General features: G+C 35.5%; 1 protein-coding gene across 1 annotated transcript in view; it reads left to right on the forward strand.

The window, feature by feature from the left end:
• The window catches only part of LOC127831952 (ATP-dependent DNA/RNA helicase DHX36-like), a 62474-nt gene extending 47114 nt beyond the window's left edge, over positions 1–15360 (forward strand). The window contains exons 25-31 of the mRNA XM_052357044.1: positions 590–667; positions 2290–2389; positions 5989–6076; positions 7073–7193; positions 10909–10987; positions 13444–13517; positions 14354–15360. Coding sequence (XP_052213004.1) covers positions 590–667; positions 2290–2389; positions 5989–6076; positions 7073–7193; positions 10909–10987; positions 13444–13517; positions 14354–14515 — 702 coding nt within the window. The 3' untranslated portion in view covers positions 14516–15360. The remainder of the gene's footprint in view (positions 1–589; positions 668–2289; positions 2390–5988; positions 6077–7072; positions 7194–10908; positions 10988–13443; positions 13518–14353) is intronic.
• The last annotated feature ends 584 nt before the right edge of the window (positions 15361–15944 follow it).

Raw genomic sequence — 15944 nt, forward strand, 5'->3', positions numbered from 1 at the left:
TGTGACAAAGCTCAAAGTTTTGTTTAAATGAATTAACCTTTGCCATCGGTTTGATCAGTATTCCTATGCACTGTGTGAGTAAAAGTGTTTAAAAAAAATATGTACATTTCTGTGATAGGTTAAATATAGTTATTTTTATTGATCCTTAAAGGGAAGTACCTCAATCTTGTACAATTGGGCTAGTAATTACTCACTTGGTTCTTATATATGATATATTGAAAGAGAGTTTTCAAAACACAAAAAAGGCAGAGTGGATATCAGAGTTTAATTTAATTATGTGGTTATTTACATCCATTTTTATGAAAATAGTTCAATAGATAAATTGCTTCAAGTTTTGATGTCTTTATCCTTCACATATAACATATTTGTAGACACTAAAAAACTCACTTACATTTTTCAAGAACTAATATTTAAAAAAAAACTCTGATATTTTTGAAAAAATCCCTAATATTCACAATTAATTACAGATACTTTTGAAAATCTCACCTATCTTTCTCAAAAACTTACTAATATTTCTTAAATTTGCCCTACTAATGTTTTATCACCAGTTTATGTTGTAATTTTTATTTGATGATTTCGCCTCTTTCAGAAATGGGAGCGGTGTCGTAAGCGAGGGACCCATCGCCAGTTCTGCTATGACAACTTTCTTTCCGACTCCACACTTGTGGTAGGTAGACCATGCTGTACAGGGATTTTGTTTGCCCCAGAGGGAAAGTACTGGAACCAGCCCAATAGGAAAAAAAAAGCACGATATAACCTGAAATTGGCTGTGTGAATTTTTCAAATAGACATTTTGCTAAAAAATACTTTAAAATAATAATTAAGTGTTGTCAATGGACAATTTTACATTTACTTTTTAGAGGTTACATTTCATTTATTTTATTTCCCCCCCCCCCCTCACACACACACACACACCACAGAAAAAAGTGCCATTTTCCAGTACTTTATAAAGAAGGGAAAAAAAAACTGCGGCATCCACAACCCTTTCCAAGTAGAGTAAAAATGGCCATATCCTTTAGGCACCTGGGCAATTTTTGCAGCGAAACACTGTAGCGTATTGAAACGTATACAATTTTTCTCTCCTCAGAACCAGGGCTTTTTTAAAGGTAACACCTACAACGTTGTTAAACTGACACGTTTTTCACAATTTTCAATCCTGTAACGGATTTTCGCATTTTTTAAAATACATTTTACGGTTTACAACAAAAATCGGGCCTAAAATACGATTATACCCGTCACAGTTGTTTATCATCAAACAATTATCTGCTTAAATACGTTATAATTTGTTTTAGAAAGGGATGCCCCATAGCGGTTTCTACCGTATTTTTACGCTTTTATACAACTGAAAAATGATATGCATGAGAATACTAAAAAGAACTGTAACGTATTTTTACGAACTTTGTCAATAGCAAATAAACCTTTGCCAACGTATAAAAACATATTTTTGAAAAAATCAATACAGATAAATAAACACACATGATCCGTTGTATGATTTGATCTTTTTTGCCAAAACGTTGTCATATAAACATTCGAAATGCAGAACTTTCTTAAGTTTATACCACACACATGACAGAAAATCATTGTTTTCAAAATACCACTCATTTGCTTTTTTAAGTTGAATTTTGAAAATTTAAATATTTATTGATTTTAACTCTCAATTATTAACCATAAATGGTCGAAACTTTATTTGACAATTTTATTGTAAACAGACTGTATATTGAACATTCGAACGAACGTCGCAGTCTTTATTTAATTTTTGTCTTTGATTAAGTTTCAGTTCATTTACAAACATTGATAATTGTATTTTTTAAGAAAAAAAGTTTCAGGGTTACTACGCTTAAATGGGGTAGAGTTTGGAAACAACGAAATTGTATGCGTTCTATAACGTTGTAGTCGTTCACTGCAAAAATCACCCCGGTTTTGAGGAGAGAAAAAACGTGTACGTTCTAATACATTACAGGTGTGCAAAGGATATGCAACCACTATAAAGCCTGAACAGACTGCGAATAACTGTACTTATGAATTCTTATATTCAAATCATGCCCTGTGAGTTTGTCCAGTCTGTAACTTTGTAATTCATCAGGCAGTTTTAAAATACCTTACAAGAAATGTTCACAATCGCAAGACATTTGTATCATCGTCTTCTTATCTCAAAGATCAAGGTCACACTTCGAGGTCATAGGCCAGGTGTGGCCATAAAACAACTTGTTTGGACTGTAACTCTGTCATTTATCATGCAATTTTATAATAAATTTTCATATGTTATATATTTGTTGTGTACTTGCTAAGATGCTGAGGAAGATGAGAGACCAGTTAGCAGAGGTCCTTCATGAGCTGGGATTCCTCCGGGAGAGACATATAAACCAGTCAGAGGCCAATGTCTACTCCGGTAAGAACACAATGCACTCAGTTGTTCAAAATTTGAATTGTTGGTCAAATTGAGCTGTGTTTTGGACAAACTGGGCTAAATGCATGTGTCATCCCACATTAGCTTTTGCAGTCGGCACAGGCTTATCATGGACGACACATTCTGCCTAGGCTGGATTTTTGTCCCCTACCGGTGAAACCGGAGGGGACTTATGGTTTGCGCTCCGTCTGTCAGTCTGTCTGTCTGTCCGTCACACTTTTCTGGATCCTGAGATAACTTTAAAAGTTCTTCATATTTTTTCATGAAACTTGGCACATGGATAGATGGCAATATGGGATTATGCACGTCATTTCATTTTGTTGTTACGTCAAGAATTCTACTTGCCATGGCAACAAAAAATAGACTAGAAATTCTGCTGAAAATGGTGGTTTTCTGGATCCTGCGATAACTTTTAAAGTTCTTCATATTTTTTCATGAAACTATAAATATGGATAGATGGCAATATGGAGATTATGCACGTCATTTCATTTTGTTCCTACGTCAAGAATTCTGGTTGCTTTGGCAACAGATATATAAAAAAAAAAATTACTGACAATGGTGGAGTTTCACCGGTAGGGGACAATATTGATTGGCAATCTCTTGTCATTTAAAAGAGATGTCCTATAAACAAAAGATTCCATAAAAGTGGAAAGTGCTGTCCCTGATTAGCGTGTCCGGACTGCAAGGCAAACACTTCACTGCTGGGATGGCACTTCATGCACATGCATAAGTGTTCACACAAAGTGGCTTAGTAAATGATGGGTCAATTTGCAGTCTAATTTCTGATTCTTTTTTGTTATAAAACTTGTTGTAAATCACCTGAATACTTTAGGCAGTTTTTGGACCTTGTTTAATTCACTTTATATTGTCAAATTTTGTGGTTTGAAAATGGATGTTTTTTAAATGTAAGAATGTTAAACATCATCATCTAAATGATGAAGAATGATTTACTAATTGAATATATCTTACTATAAATGTCTCCAAAATAATCAGAATGAATCCCGTATACTTTGATGGATAGTTAATCTTATGTACTTATTTATGTTATTTCTCATATGTCATAGCCTGGTCACGCTGCCATGTTCTGAAATGTCAGTGTATATCAAGATTGAATGTTTGCGTTGAAAAGGCAAAACTTGTAAATTCACCTAATAATATATTAACTGCTCAAGAACTATAGCTTCCTCTTTCTTAGTTTGGAGTTATTAACATTGATTATGTTTTTATGTTTAACTTTCGGGGCTATAACTCAGAAAGTATAAATTCAATATTTCTATATAAGAAGGTTGTCATAACAAGCAATTTCTTCTTTTGTCAAAATTCTTACAATGTTAATGATTCATGATAAAGATATTGTCTAAATTTTATTGTCTGCTGCAATTCCATCACAGGTTCAAATAAGTTAAATACTTAATAACAAATTTCTTTTAGTTCTGAAAACCTTCATTTACAACATTCATTTTTGGGAGGTTGCTTGTATTTAAAAGTATTTTTTAAGTGATGTATATAAACAAACAAGCCATAAACCATTTTTTTTTCATTTTGTAAGACAGTTAATGACAAAAAGTGAAAAACCATTATAAAATTAGACTTATTCCACCAGATTTTGTTTCTTATTCAAACATATCTTGTTAAATTGTGTTCATTGACTTAATTATTAACTTTATAATGGTATACCTAATGGTAGCTCTATATTGCTTGTACAATTTAAGTATGTGGAAAAAATTAGCATGCAAATATCTGGTAACTTTAAATTATACAACCAACTTTAATATTTTTCTGCAAGATATGTCAATATTTTATAATTGAAGGTAGTTTTGCATTCTCTTCTCTGCAAAAAAAAATAGAAAGACGGAGCTATGAATATTCTATTATATAATTGGACGATTGCCATTGAGTAACAAACACAAGTTTGGTTTAGAATGTTGATTGCCAGACAAAAGAAGCCAATTTTGTCAGAGAGAAAGGTGTTGCTTTACGGTTTCAGACAGGAAGCAGCTTTCTGTTGATGTTGGCAAACTGTCAATGCACACACAGTGCAAATTTTAGTGATACTTTAATTAATTCAATTGACTCTTTGTTTACAATTTCTCTTAAAACAACACTTTCTTATATACAATTCTTCATTAAATTATCAAAATGAAAACAAGATTGAAGTTTAAAACTTTAATTATTTTAATTTTTGTCTTTTAAAAAGATGACGTTTTGTGCTGTAAATCAACGAGTTTTCTTTACAACATCAACAACTATCAATATTCTTGCTATGTCAATCTTTCAGTCTTTCTCTATGTTCTTTTTTCATGAACAACCTCAAAAGCGTGATTGTAATTTTAATCAATTTTCTAAGGAAATTTATTTGATATACCGGTATCACTGTCCCTTTAGGATATACTAGTACTTTTGATACACTATTGGTGATATAACAGTTGCCATCCTACTAGACAGGTTTATTTATAACGCAAGTTTTACATGCCATCAATTGATACTTGAAATCATTGACTACATTTTCGTGATATGATGTGATGAGTTTGACTGACAAGTGGTTTTTCTGGTGAAATGTTGGTCAGATAGCAATGCATAAATTATGTTTGCTACCACAAATGTCATCATGGCTCTGAGGTCAAAACAAATGGTTGACCATAGGAACAAATGAGATTTCCAGTGTAGATGAATTGCAATTGAAATTATAACCTGTTTTGTAGGTACAGTCTCAAATCCAATTTTATTAATTTTCCAATCATTGTATTTTCTTAACAAAACTTGACAACATCTGGTAGGTTATGGAGAAATAACATTAATTACATGAGTAGAATGTAATGCTGTGATCAAATACTAGTACTCAATTCTATTGCATGATCATTAGTGATCATGTGTTCATTTCGTGCAACACTGGTACTGGGTTATCTGAATAAGCTGTAAACATTCTGTCTGTACTCATGTGCTGGACTACAAATTGAAATACTAGTATTGAAGGTTGTATTCCCAGCCCTGCCGAATAATTGTGGGGGGATTGGGCATTTGATTGTTTTGAGCTCATCAGTGTGTGCACTTTGCACATGTAAACCAGTTTACCTAGAATATATGTCTATATATGTCTAACTGACCGCATATATAAGCCTCAATCTGGGAAAACAGGGCTTAATGCATGTAGGTAAAGTGTTGTCCCAGATTAGCCTGTGCGGTTCCCACAGACTGATCATGGTAGACATTCCATCTAAACTAGACTAGACTTCCTGTAAACAAATTCCATTAAAGCAGAAAGTGTCATATCCCTGATAAGCCAGTGCAAATCACACAGGCTAATCTGGGATGACACTTGACGCACATACATTAAGCCCAGTTTTCCAAGAACAAGACTCTTAACCCTTTGCATGCTGGGTAATTTGTTTTCTGCTAAAATGTCGTCTGCTGAAATTCTAAAATTAGCATTTTATTAGATTTTTTTCAAAGAATACTATCAGAATAGCAAACAGTTTGGATCCTGATGAGACGCCACGTTCTGTGGCGTCTCATCCGGATCCAAACTGTTTGCAAAGGCCTTCAAAATTCGGTTCCTGCACTGAAAGGATTAATCTTTGCAGGGAATGAGTCCCTGGTGAAGGCAATCGTATGTGCTGGGCTTTACCCAAATATTGGAATGATTGGGAAACTACCAAAGAACAAATGGAGGTAGGTATTTATAAAAAAAAAGATTACTTCTATGTAGGATATGTTTTGTAATGATCTATGGTAAATCCCAAAACTTCTGTTAATAAAAATACAAGTTATTATTTCGGAAAGTTCCATGAATGTTACCCCCCCCCCCTAAAAAAAAAAACATTACAAGTCTTCGTTTGGCATGTATGTAGCATGTTGTAAAACATAAATATCTGTTATTAAACTTAAAATAACAACATCTAATTCCTGATCTATATTGATGATAAATGTGTTTAAGAATGTCATGAACACAAACTTTTTACATTTTCCGAAAGTAAAAACTCGTGTGCACTATGTGAAGACTCCATAAAGTGAAATATGGGGCATGCCTCTATTTGACATTCAATCAGGAAAGAGGCCCACATTGAACATATGTAAATATTGTAACGCTATGTGCAAGCATCAAATACTGTTTTTATTCAACTCATCGTTGATAAACTCTAAATTGAGATTGATGCAATATGTACAAACTATTCATTGTGATAAAAAGGTACCATGTATTAGACAATTAATTTGCAGAGGAACACCACTAATAGTGGTCACATAATTCAATTTAAACGGATATTTTTTTATCACTTTCCTTCACACAGACAACATATGACAATAAATCAAAATGAATAATTTTCACAAAGGTTTCATTTTCGAAAGTTTCACACTCCAGCTGTCACCATTCGTCAGGTTCTCCACATTCTCAATCTTAGAAGTGTGCTGATAGCTTGTTTTAAGAAGCTGACTTACTGAGTAAACAATTCCCATCACTAATATGGAGCGTAAATTTAATATGATACCACAGGCTAATCAGGGATGACACTTTGCATTTAAACTGGATTATTGCAAAGTAAAGGCTTTAAACAAAAAATACCACAAAAGCAGAAAGTGTCCTCCCAGATTAACCTGTTTAAACTGCACATGCATTAAGCCCCGTTTTCCCAGAGCAATGCTCATATGTCGTGTATTTATTGTTTCCAGTCAGATCCAGTTTCAGCTGAGATCAGGGCGGTGCAAGCTGTTCCCAGGGTCTGTTGCCAGGGAGATCAGAGACCCTCGGGCCTGCTGGGTGGTCTACCACAAGATCATGAAGACCTCAGATGTAAGTTTGACAGGGTAGTTTCAAATGTAAGTTTAACAGGGTAGTTTCAGATATAAGTTTGACAGGGTAGTTTCAGATGTATGTTTGACTTGGTAGTATCAGATGTAAGTTTGACAGGGTAGTTTCAGGTGTACGTTTGACAAGGTAGTTTCAGATGTAAGATTGACTGGGTAGTTTTAGATGTAAGTTTGACAGGGTAGTTTCAGATGTAAGACTGACATGGTTGTTTCAGATGTAAGTTTGACTGGGTAGTTTCAGATGTAAGTTTGACTGGGTAGTTTCAGATGTAAGTTTGACAGGGTAGTTTCGGATGTAAGATTGACAGGGTTGTTTCAGATGTAAGTTTTACTGGATAGTTTCAGATGTAAGTTTGACAGGTTAGTTTCAGATGTAAATTTGACAGGGTAGTTTCAGATGTAAATTTGACAGGGTAGTTTCAGATGTAAATTTGACAGGGTTGTTTCATATGTAAGATTGACAGGATTGTTTTAGATGTAAGTTTGACTGGGTTGTTTCAGATGTAAGTTTGACAGGGTAGTTTCAGATGTAAGATTGACATGGTCGTTTCAGATGTAAGTTTGACTGGGTAGTTTAATGGGACTTTTTCACATATTTAGTTTTAAACCTTTTTATTTTTTTCTCTATTGCATTCAAAGCTATAGGCTTATTGAAATGCTATTAAGTCCGCTTTAAGGGTAGAACATGTAGTAAGTGATTTGGGGAGATCTTTAGAATGCTCCCACAATGGAACCCATGACTTCATGCTTGCTAGACTAACACCATATTCAATTAACCCCAGCAACACATTTGATAGTGAGATTTTTTTCCACAATTATTACTGCATCTAACTTTCCTCCAGTTCTGTAGTGCTGTATGTCCAATCTTTCAGAGGAAGGAATTCATAGAAATTTTCCCTTGTTCTTTCTGTTGTGTCAATTTTTTGTGCTCCAGGTAACTATATGAAAGACGTTATAATATTTGCTTTGTTGCTCCTTCCTGTCTGTTTGTCAAATTTGTTATTGTATGTCATGATAAAAGTTCAGAATCCCATATATTGGCATGTTTGTCAGCAGCTTAGTAATCTAGGTATTGATAAGGTCAATTTAAGCTGAGGTACACTGCTTTATAAGGAAAAAGGCACATCTTTTAGTAAATATTTACACACAAATGCATTATTAATGTTTAAATTGTTATGTCATTGATCTTGCATTCAAAAATAAGCATTCCTTTATTCTTACAAAAGCCTTGTATGAGTTGATAAATTTAGCTTCAATACAGACTAAATAACATTACTATGAACAGTTATTTTGCTTTCCAAAATAATGGAGTTTGTTTTTTTAATTGATGAAAAAGTCATTGTAACAACATTCATATACATGTATATACGTAAACAAAGTTTAAGGTTGACATGGTGTAATGTATATGGTGTCCGCCTAGAGGCCGGGAGGTCAGGGGTTCGATCCACTCTGTGGGAGCATTCTTTAGATCTCCCCCTAAGACACCAAATACTGGTTCTAGGCCCAGGAAATGAACTCGAGAGCGTTTCAATACGGCCTGAGTCTTTCGATAAGTATGAGGTAAAATGTTTAAACTAAAATAAAGTTAAATAATCACTGGCTGAATATGAGTAATTTTTGAACATATAAATTGAAACCAGACAGATGTGATGTACAAGTTCATCACAGAAAGGTATATGTTAGAAGAAAATATCAGTTGGCTTACTAAATGAAAAAAATTAATGCATGCATCACTCACAATAATCATAAATGTCATTGCTTGGTTGGATAGGCTGATAGTCATTTTCTGTAATTAATAAATGCTAAAAGCAACTATGAATTTTAATATCTCAATTAAATTAAGATATGATGAATATGATATTGTCCCCTCATTTAGTTCTAATATCTTACTACATTCCTGTTTCAATTATTATTACTAGTAAATAACCATCTTGAAAGATTAATTATTGTTGCTCTTAAGAAGCAGTAAGTTTGATTTTATTTGGGGAAATAAAAAAATGATGAATTCCCTGAACAGTAGAAAAACAATAAAAACACACAAATTTCTATCTTTATTCACATGATATAAACAAACCTTCATAGTTTGAGACAAGTGCAGGTGGGCAGGTTTGTAGCAACATTTAATATTTTCCCCAGAGCATAACTCTGCAGCATGGATGAATGTTCAAATATGCAACAAATACGTCCCTTAATATAATCCCAAGGTCAATTTTAATATTCAATTTCAAATTTTTCTTGACACTTTGTTAAGAGCACACATTTGTGCAGCATATATAGATTTTTATAAACTCACCACAAGTGATCAGCATGATGAGATGAAAAGTCATACGCAACAACCATCTAAGGCTTATATAAACGCTCTCGAGTCCGTTTCCTGGGCCTAGAACCAGTACTTTGTTTTAAAGTGAGATCTCGGACACTAATGATCTCAATTTGATGAAACATGGTCTGCAGCCTCCTATAAGGTGGACATTAGCATACTTGTCAGGTTGTTCTGCTCAAATGATTCTTGGAGAGGTATTTTTCGCTTTCATTATTAGTAGATTTATTTCCATTTTCATGGATAGCTCAGACTTTGATGAAACTCTTGATGGTCAGCTTTTCTATTTGGTTGACATGTGAATCCTTGTCAGGTTGGGCTGGTCTGGGGATTTTTATATTTATACTGGACATATTGTTTTTGCTCTGTCTGTTTGTTTGTTTGTTGGTTGGTTTTTTTCAAACTTTAACATTGGCCATAACTTTTGCAATATTGAAGATAGCACCTTGATATTTGTCATGCATGTGTATCTCATGGAGCTGCACATTTTGAGTGGTGAAAGATCAAGGTCATCCATCAAGGTCAAGGTCAAAGATCAAATATATGGGGGGACATAGTGTTTCACAAACACATCTTGTTATCCCCCGCCATAAGTGGAGGGATATTGTTTTGGCGTTGTCCCTCCGTCCGTCCATCTTTCCGTCCGTCCGGAGCCATATCTTGGAAGTGCTTTGGCGGATTTCATTGAAACTTGGTATGAGTATATATATTGATAAGGGGATGATGCACGCCAAATGGCATTGTACACCATCTGTTAATAACGGAGTTATGTCCCTTTTTATCTTGAAAAAATGCTTTTTGTTTGTTCGGAGCCATATCTTGGAAGTACTTTGGGGGATTTCATTGAAACTTGGTATGAGTATATAAATATGGATAAGAGGATGATGCACGTCAAATGGCATTGTACACCATCTGTTAATAACAGAGTTACGGTCCTTTGTATCTTTAAAAAATGCTTTTTCGAGTGTCAAATACTAGTGTAACACTTTTGTGTCCATAGGCATATTCGCAGGGGATATCAATTCAACGAATTTGCTTGTTTTGTTTCTGAGTTAGATGTCATAAATTGATGATCTTATTTGTATGAAAGTGTTTCCGCACTTTCCTTGTGGGTCGTCATGTGCATAATGTCAGGTCTTAACACTTCAATGATGTTTGAATATGATTTCAATATGATTCAAACTGTAACACCTTATATGACACAAATCTTAATTGTGAAAAATTTATTAATGCATTATTATAGACATAAGCAAAGTTTATAGCCAGCATATATTCAAATGCTGAACATGGTTATAATTATATCCTTTATTCATGAGTCACAGAATGGGTTGTGGAATACAGGCCCAGCTGTTTCTGCAGACTGTCTATTGTCTTCCAGGTCTGGATGTATGACTGCAGTGTGGTGACACCATACAGCCTGTTGTTCTTTGGAGGAGACATCAAGAAAATAAATGCAAGTACCTGAAGCCTGAAGTACAAATATGCTGCATTCTGGAAAAACTGGGCTTAATACATATGCATAAAGTGTAATCCTAGATGAGCCTGTGCAGTCTGCACAGGCTAATTAGGAACAACACGTTCTGATTTTATGGAAACCTGTTTGAAGGAAGTCTCTTCTTATGAAAATCTATTGTAGGCTGCAAATGTTGTCCCTGATAAGCCTGTGCAGACTTCACAGGCTAATCTGGGATAACATTCTTGCACATGCATTAAGCCCAATTTTCTAAGAACGTGGTACACATTTGGTATTGTCTTAAAGTGTTACAAGTTTAAGTAAGGACATAAGAGTGAAATAGATCTGTTATCAAAAGGTTACCCACAGGCTTCACAGAAGCAGGTTGAATGCCCTGTTACACCTAACTTACAACTTTTTATGCACACTTTCGAAGAAAAGGGGGTATATAGATTTTGCACTGTCCCTCAGTCTGTCTGTCTGTCAGTCTGTCTGTCTGTCAGTCTGTCTGTCTGTCTGTCTGTCTGTCTGTCTGTCTGTCTGTCTGTCTGTCTGTCTGTCTGTCTGTCTTTCTGTCTGTCTGTCTGTCTGGCTGTCTGTCTGTCTGTCTGTCTGTCTGTCTGTCTGTCTGTCTGTCTTTGTCTGTCTGTCCTGTCTGTCTGTCTGTCTGTCTGTCTGTCTGTCTGTCTGTCTGTCTGTCTGTCTTCTGTCTGTCTGTCTGTCTGTCTGTCTGTCTGTCTGTCTGTCTGTCTGTCTGTCTGTCTGTCGTGTCTGTCTGTCCTGTCTGTCTGTCTGTCTTCTGTCTGTCTGTCTGTCTGTCTGTCCTGTCTTCTGTCTGTCTGTCTGTCTGTCTGTCTGTCTGTCTGTCTGTCTGTCTGTCTGTCTGTCTGTCTGTCTGTCTGTCTGTCTGTCTGTCTGTCTGTCTGTCTGTCTGTCTGTCTGTCTGTCTGTCTGTCTGTCTGTCTGTCTGTCTGTCTGTCCTGTCTGTCTGTCTGTCTGTCTGTCTGTCTGTCCTGTCTGTCTTCTGTCTGTCTGTCTGTCTGTCTGTCTGTCTGTCTGTCTGTCTGTCTGTCTGTCTGTCTGTCTGTCTGTCTGTCTGTCTGTCTGTCTGCCTGCCTGCCTGTCTGTCTGTCTGTCAGTCTGTCACACTTTTCGTGTCCGCTCTCCAATTCAAATAGTTTTCATCCGATCTTTACCAAACTTGGTCAGAAGTTGTATCTAGACAATATCTAAGTCAAGTTTGAATATGGGTCATGCCGGGTCAAAAACTAGGTCACGGGATCACTTAGGATTTAGCATGGTGTCCGCCCTCTAGTTTATGTTCCTTCTGATTTATTTTGATATTCTAAGACATTTTTTAGGAGGGCATATAGTGATGGGACTGTCCGTCCGTCTGTCTGTCACACTTTGCGTTTAGATTTCGAAAATTATCATAACTTCTATGTTGATTCAGATAGCAATTTCATATTTGGCATGCATGTGTATATGGACAATGCCTTTCCATACGCACACAAATTTTGACCCCTGTGACCTTGAACTTAGGGTCCGCGTTTAGGTTTCGAAATCTGCGTTTAGGTTTCGAAAAAAAATCATAACTTCTACCAAGCGTTTAGAGGGGGCAAAAGTCATCTCATGGTAACAGCTCTTGTTTATGAGATGTTGATTTACTACCAATGTGCATTGTCCCTATGTTATCCAGAGATTATGCCAGTGCACTGTCTTTAGAGATGTATTTCACACACAAGAGATGTATTTACACACAAGAGATGTATTTCTGTACACAAATAGATGTATTTCACATGCAAAAGATGTATTTCACAAGCAAGAGATGTACTTCACAAACAAGAGATGTATTTCACACACAAGAGATTTATTTCACACAAAAGATCTATTTCACACAAAAAGATATATTTCACACACAAGAGTTCTATTTCACACACAAGAGATCTATTTCATGCACAAGGTCTGTCCAAGATTGAGCATAAGGTTGTTTCATTATAAAATGATCAGTATCTAAGAGTTCGAATTGAAGCCTTTAAAACTTGAATCTAGTAAGAAAGGTCTTAAATTAAATTTAACCTTCTTAGGCACTACAAATGTGTACAAATATGTAACTAAGTGGTAAAGGGTTAACATATACTATAGTTTTCCTTAAATATACAAATCAAGTGTTGTTATAATTTTGTCTTTTGTTCAATCATCATACACATTTGTTAAGTTTTAAGTAGGCATAGAAGGAATATAATTAAGGTTAAATTTGTTGTTGTTTTTTGCATTGTTTGACTAAGGGATTTATGCCAATTGAGGGACGCATCCAAGGTTTTGGTATTTGAAACAACTCTCATAAGTTTGTACATTACACATTCAATCAGCAATTCAATCCAAGCCGTATTTATGGCTCAATATATTGTCAGTTAACTCTTGCAGTAATGTGAGCTCTTTCTCATATATTGTAGGAAGATGGGCAAAGCCTGGTCTGTGTCGATGACTGGATAAAGTTTAAGGCTTCACCAGAAACAGTGACTCTTGTAAAAGTAAAGGAAAATAAAAATATTTAGTTTTTGCTTTGGACAGTAATCATATAGCTATTCCCCTTGTTTAAGTTCGTGTTCTTTTAGATGTAAATGTATTTTGGAAATCTATCATTCTATCTATACCAATACTCATTTTTGGTACAATAATCCATCATCAGTACTATTTAGAAAAGAACTTAAACAAGATTGTCTGCTTGAATAGTTAAATATTAACTGTTAAATTACTTTACATTTTTACACTAATATATTTGAGAATGCTGATTAAAAAATTGTATCCTAACCTCCAGAATCTTTTTAAAAGCTTAATTGTCATGTTAACTGTTTGTTCACCAAGTGTACTGAAACAGTGACTGCTTTTTATGCCCCCGGATCAAATGATCGGAGGCATATTGTTTTTGGCCTGTCTGTCTGTCATTCCGTCCCAAACTTGGTTAAAGTTTTGCAATAACTTTTGAAATATTTAAGATAGCAACTTGATATTTGGCATGCATGTGTATCTCATAAAGCTGCATATTTTGAGTGGTTAAAGGTCAAGGTCATCCTTCAGGTCAAAAGTAAAAAAATACAATCCAAGGGAAATAGTAAGCTTTAAAAGGGAGATAATTTCTAAACCTGTCAAATGATATATTGAAATTTTATTTTAAAGCGGCGCAATAGGGGGCATTGTGTTTCTGACAAACACATCTGTTGTTAACTATTGACTTAAAGTAAATAAAATTATACAATTATTTTCATGAATTACATCCAAAACTTTTTAAACAGACAGTAAGCACAGCACTGCATTTCTCAATTCAACCTAAACATTACATGTTTTTCTATTTTGTTTTGTCTTGCAGCAATTGCGTCAAGAACTGGACCACATCCTTGATGAGATTTTTTCCCGTAGTTGCCATGGAAACACGGTGCTGACCACCAAGGAGGAGGCCATTCTGAGGGCTATAGCTGACCTGGTAACAACTGAGGACAACTATGCAAGCACACGGTCCTTTGACAGATAGGAATAATGCATATTAAAGACAAACAGTTGTGAATTTGTTCTAGTAGACAAGAAACAAAGAAATTTGGCTCAGTTTTATTTCAACTATGTGTAGGGGATACGGTGTCAGCTCAGAAACTTGGAGGTCAGGTGTTCAATCTCCTCTGAGGGCTTTAGCTAATCTATCGACAACTGAGGACAACACACAGAACTATTGGAGCACACATTAACAACTGAGGACAATACAAAGAACTATGGGCACACATGGTGACAACAGAGGACAGATCTGGTTACAACTGAGGACAACACACAGAACTATGGGCTCACATGGTGACAACTGAGGACATATCAGGTTACAACTGAGGACAACACACAGAACTATGCGATCACACGGTAACAGCTAATGACAATACTCAGAACTATTGGATCATACTGTGACAACTGAGGACAGATCTGGTTACAATTGAGGACGGGTCTAATGACCACTGAGAACAGATGTGGTGGCAACTGAGAACAGATTTGGTTACAACTGAGGACAGATCTAATGACCACTGAGAACAGATGTGGTGGCAACTGAGAACAGATCCGGTTACAACTGAGGACAGATCTAATGACAACTGAGAACTTATGTGGTGGCAACTAAGAAGAGATCCAGTTACAACTGAGGACAGATCTAATGACAACTGAGAACAGATGTGGCGGCAACTGAGAACAGATCCGGTTACAACTGAGGACAGATACTGAGAACAGATCCAACTGAGGGCAGATCTGGTGACAACTGAGGGGCATATCTGGTGACAACACACATAACTATGGGAGCAAACTGTCCTATGACAGATAGGAATAGTGAATAAAAGCAACGAACAATTGTGTTTTGGTCTGGTAGTTGAGAAACAAAGATAACTAGTTTGGCTAGCTCAATTGGAAGGATGGCGGGTTCAATCCCTGTCTCAACAACAAAAGTTAATTGCTGGTGTTGAATTTCTTTGTATGGATTTTCGCCCTCTACTTCTTATTTAAGTAGGGCTGTTAGCAATTACTAGCATAAGTATTTTCACTTATTACTAGTAACCAGCTTTCCCAAGAAAGTGTGAGTGTGTGGTACAAGTGTGGGTTGGTAAACTGACTGTTGTGATGACTGAAATATTGTTGTCAAAAAACATCCAACCAAACAAAAATGCAGCAAAAAATAAAACAATAAGTCAAACGATTCTTTAGTGGTAAAACAGACAATCTGTGATGCTATGCAGGCTAAAACTCTTAAGACTGATATAAATAGTGCGAGCAAATAAGTTTCATGTGATCATTCAACTTTTAAATTTGGTACTGTGTTAGCCTTGCAGGAAAGCTTGAATTCCTTTTTCTTAAGAAATGTCATTTACTGGTTCTTCCCAGGAATCAAACTGGGGCGTGTCTCAATATGCGTCAACTTTTGTTAAAAGTTCAAGTAA

Source organism: Dreissena polymorpha, chromosome 5 (assembly GCF_020536995.1).
Source record: "Dreissena polymorpha isolate Duluth1 chromosome 5, UMN_Dpol_1.0, whole genome shotgun sequence".
Classification (NCBI taxonomy): domain Eukaryota; kingdom Metazoa; phylum Mollusca; class Bivalvia; order Myida; family Dreissenidae; genus Dreissena; species Dreissena polymorpha.